We start from the raw sequence: 5,002 nt of genomic DNA, 5'->3' as shown, positions 1-5,002 counted from the left end.
GAGATGAAACAAGAAAAACCCCAGAAGGAAGAAATTCCAATATGGGCCATGTTGCTCTGAAGATCGCCAGGAAGCACTGCCCTTGGCAACATCAACCTTATGACCTCCCCTCTTGGGGACAAATAAAAACCCTTACTAATCAAGCTGAAAATCTGGTTTCTCAACAGGGAATGCCTCAGAGTCCTGAAAACCTTCTTATCGCTATGCTCGCTCTGTTGGCCTGTGTGTCCCCCGCTTGAGCCGGATTCATTAATCACACTTAGTGGGCTTACTTACCCAACCCTCCCTTACTGCAGGTCTTAGAATGGACAGAGAAAGGACGGATCATATCAACCAATGACTCCACCCATATGCCCCTCCCTGGAACGTGGAGGGGCCATCACACCCTGGGGAGGAGGGAAAACTAATTAACATTTATTTAGGCTATGAAGTCCTTCCATTGTGCCTGGTCCCAAGGGAATTATGTGTAAACGTCAGCCAACAAACTTGGGCTTTCATCCTGCCTCCAAAAGAAGACTTTCGGACATTGTTTGGATTCTTTACTGCCCTTTCTTTGTCTGTGAACCATGTTTATACTACTGAAATTTTAGGGAAAGAGTTAGGGAAAGAACAAAGAACATTATGTAATGGGTTTACTTATAAGAACTTTAAATATACTCCTGTTCATTGGAACAAATGTCAAGCCAAATCAGGAAAACTAATATTTGTGGCTAGCCACACCATTGTCGATCCGGGACCCTATGGTATGTGGTTGTCTAACTGCTCAGCACTGTATGTGATTATGCTACTCAAGTTGCTTGGAAAGTTACTAACACTATGATGGAACATTACCATGACAAAGGACTTCTTGGCTGGCTTGATGGTGGAATGGCACACCCTCGTCCTCAGATCGTCCTTAATAAACAAATTGGGCCTGAACAATGGGACATATGGAAACTTGCTGTGAGCACTGAAGAACTCAGAACTTGGACCGGACATTTCTCAGGAACCAGTCATAGTCATAGTAATTACTTCTTTCTCTATAATCAATCACATTTCATACAAGCTTGTATTCCCCTTCCTTTTGTTTTAGCTATAGGAAACTTACAATTTAATAAGACTTTACGTTCTGTAACTTGTATAAATTGCAAATTGTATACCTGTCTTAACTCTTCTGTTTCCTTAAGAAATGAATCCCTTTTGATTCCTCAATATTGACATAATTTGTGGTTACCAGTAAATCTCCAGCGGTCCTGGGAAGAAGATCCCATGGCTGGGCTTGCTTCTCGGTTACTTACTAAATTACTCCGATGATCTAAACCATTCATTGGATGGCTGATTCTTGGCATTTGGGGATTAATAACTATTTGCACTACTGCTGCTGTTGCTGGTGTTGCTTTACAAACCTCAATTCAAACACATAATTTTATCCAAAATTGGACTAAAGATGCTCATACTATGTGGGCCACTCAGGCTCAGATGGATGAGGATATTCAAGATGAAATACAGGAACTAAAAACAGCCATCAAATGGGTTTGAGATCAATTAATAGATTTGCAAAAACAAGTGATACTAAAATGTGATTGGAATTCTACTCAGTTTTGTGTTACTCCTGTTCAATTCAATCATAGTGCCTATGACTGGGAGCAAATCGAACTTCATTTACAAAATATACATGATAATGCCTCTCTGAATGCACAATTACTGCAAAAAGAGATCTCTGATACCTTCTCTAAAAGTCTGCCCTCATCCACTAATCTGGATATTTTAGCTGAACAACTAGCTGATCAATTATCTGGGCTAGACCCATGAGGATGGTTTCAAAGCATCACCCACAGCATTGGGTCTGGAACTGTAACTCTGGCGATCGTCTTGGCAATTACATTTGTTGTTTACCATTGCCTTTCTGCAAAAACTGTTAAAACTAAACAAACTCAAATGGTCAGGAACTTTTTTACATATATAATAAAATAGGGGGAATTGTCAGGGAATGTGTAGCAGTAGGATTCCTGTGTGCTGTTTCCTATCTCTCTTGAGCCCTCTGTTCCTTATTAGTCCCTGTCAGGGGCAAGAGGAGCAGGCAAGCCACTCCCAGGATGGAAATCAAAGAGATGGGATGCTTGCATAGCATTTCCTTCATTAGCTTTTCCATTTGGTGAAAGGGATTATTTACGACCCTCTTTTGATATGGATCACTTTGTGGCCTTATGGACTCTATTGCTCCTTCCTTCCTTGGTAACTTGTAAAGTCTGGTCTCTTGATCTTTATCTGAAGAAGCTACCTCATTTTATGGTATATACACTCTTACAGTATTCAATAAAGCACACTTGCTCCACCAGAGACTTGGGTCCCCATGTCCTTCTCTCTCTCTCTCTATTTCTGGCTGATTCCCTGGTACGTGAATGCTGGCTGAGTAACCCAGGGAATATTAGCCTCTTTCCTTCTTTCACTTTCTCATTGTCGACTCCGGACCACCAGGTTCCGGTCCATTAAAGGACCCCAACAGCTGAGCCATCAAGAAAGGCCCAACATAAAGACTATCTATGTTTAATACTCAGTAGTTTTAGTTTACTTGAGCAAATTAAGAAAACTGTAAAATATGCTGGAGTATATGCTGACAGTTTTCTTGGGAAAAATAGAAATAGTGTTTAACTCTAAGTGAAACATTAGAAATGGCTTAAACAGAATAAGCCAATAGACGTTTATTTTTACTTTAGTTGCATTTATTTTTTACTCTTCCTCCATCCAATCAGTCTCACTGTCTGATATACCAGAACTATATCCCATAGCTTTACGACGGATCAGGATGTGACTTGCTTCATTCTTAGGAATCTCCATTTTGACTTTGGGTATGCATTGCTCTTTAGTTTTGCGTAGCAGAACACCTTTTCTTATTGCTTCCATCAAGGCCATCCTTGCTTTATTGATCATTGGTAGAGCTGATGGAGATTGCTTAAAGCCAGGACAAACTGGAGTTGATGAAGATTGAGACACTGATAGAGCCCAAGGGCTTGATATGGAAGATGGTGACTGTACAAAGGAAAACAGTGATTGTAGAGTGGACAGTTTTGTTGACTTCAAACTTGATGATCTTGGGTGTGGTGTAGTCAAATTTCCTGTTGGTTGTGCAACTGAAGATCTAGATGACTGTGTATCTAAACATCCTGAAGGTTGGGCAACTGAACATCTTGGTAACTGGGCAACTGAAGGTTTTGATAATGGAATCAAAGATACTGATGTTTGTGGATATGAAGATACTGATGATAGTGGAATTGAACTTTGTAGTGTTTGTGGAGTTGAAGATCTTGGTGCAATTGAAGATCTTGGTGGTGGTGGTGGTGGTGGAAGTGAAGATATTAGTCTTGATGGAACTGAAGATCTTGGTGATTGCACATCTGATGCAGAGTCATTTAGATCTGTAACTGCAGCCCTCGATTTAATTCTAGGTGAAGTTACTAGAGGAGATAAAGGTGGAGGCATTTCCTGATCTTTACTTTGTGGGACTAAATCATCCGGTATCAGTTCATATTGGAAAGGTTCAGGTGTTAGAGGAGAGAAATCTGTTTCAGGTGGTGTAATTAGAAGAGGTGAATCAAGAGTGGTCTGCAGGCAATCAGGAGGTGGTGATGCTGCTGGATCACTGAAAACAGTTTGTGTAAGTTGAGTCGGGGAATGCATTACTGAGGAAAGACTTGTCCTCTTTGAAGCTCTTAATACAGCTAACCAATCAGATGGTAGTGGAGGTGGTGAATTAGGTGCTGTGGGACTCACAAACACCTCTGTTTTAAGACGAGTTCGAGGTTGGGGTTTCAAGTCTTCTCCCATTCCAGTTCCATAATTGACATAGGTATGTGAATTTTTCACATCACCAGCTCCGTGCATTGGCTGTTGTAGAGGGCTCGATAACACCTTTCCTACAGTTCTTGTTAGAAGTTTACTGATTTCACTAAATGGGAAAGAGCAAAATGAATTTTTGGCTGATTGATCTACATATGAATGAGAGGTCTCACCACAGGCATCTGTGGTGATATGGCCCACTGTAATATTATCTTCTATCGGTTGACCTTGAGGCACACGTTTTGGCTCATATGGATAATCTAGGTGCTTCTTCTTTAGCTTGACCTTCCCTCCCTTTTGCTCTTCACCCTCAGAATATGAAACAGGATAAATCTTTAAACTTTCTCTACCATCTTGGCAGTGACGAGCAGGCATAGTAAGAGATGATGTCTGTACACAGGAATCATGTTTTCCACACCTTTTAACAGATTTGGAAGAGTATACTTGCTGTGATTGAAAAGCTGTATTTTGAAACATCCTCTTTGATTTTCTAACTTGCAAGGACGCTCCTTTAAAATTTGGATCATCTTGGGTAATGCCATCAGTTAACTGGATTACACTCTGTTGTAAAGTCTTAAGTTTGAAACAGAGCCTATCGACCTCTTTGGTTAGTTCCCCAAATATGTATTCAGTATATTTATTTAGATCATTTACTTGTCTAGCTATATTGTTTAAAGATGTCTGGGTTACATAAACTAACTCCTCTCGAATTTTTCTGGGCCCTGCTGATTGATTTGAGGGCCCTTCATCTTTTTCTTTATTTAAGGACATTTCCGAATCACACTAGTTTACTAGGAAAAGTTGCGAGGGAACGTCTAATCTCACCTCTTTTGAGCATCCGCAACTCTTCTCAGACTCACTCCAAGCTTTATAGGGTTTTGAATTCTGCCGGCAACATCTGGCAATTGGCAGACGCTGCTTGAATGCGAGAGTAAAAGCTCCTGCCTCCAGTTTTTGAGCAGTAGTAACCTGGCAACCAAGTCCTATGTCAGAATCTTAATATTGCGCAAGCAGTGAGAGAATAATGCCTTCAAATCATTGCCACGCCCCTCTGGCCCACCCTCTCCGGAACTAGTTTCACAAAGTTAGAGACCAGCCAGAGAGGAACAAACAGGGTTATCGCCAAACCTCTCATTTAATGCTTCTTAAAATATGGCCCTAGATATGAGAACATACTATCCCATGT

General features: G+C 40.8%; 1 protein-coding gene across 1 annotated transcript; it reads right to left on the bottom strand.

Annotated features, from left to right (window-relative positions):
- Nucleotides 1-2,709: 2,709 nt before the first annotated feature.
- LOC133052735 (actin-binding protein WASF1-like) lies at nt 2,710-4,587 on the bottom strand. The gene has a single exon (XM_061137602.1). The coding sequence runs from the start codon at nt 4,585-4,587 to the stop codon at nt 2,710-2,712; it is 1,878 nt and encodes a 625-aa protein (XP_060993585.1).
- Nucleotides 4,588-5,002: the final 415 nt, after the last annotated feature.

The sequence above is a fragment of the Dama dama genome, chromosome X, assembly GCF_033118175.1.
Source record: "Dama dama isolate Ldn47 chromosome X, ASM3311817v1, whole genome shotgun sequence".
Taxonomy (NCBI): Eukaryota; Metazoa; Chordata; class Mammalia; order Artiodactyla; family Cervidae; genus Dama; species Dama dama.
This window is presented reverse-complemented; position numbering and strand designations above follow the sequence as displayed.

Excerpts from the sequence above, each read along its gene's own strand:
- LOC133052735 (XM_061137602.1), bottom strand. The coding sequence starts at position 4,587 with ATGTCCTTAAATAAAGAAAAAGATGAAGGGCCCTCAAATCAATCAGCA.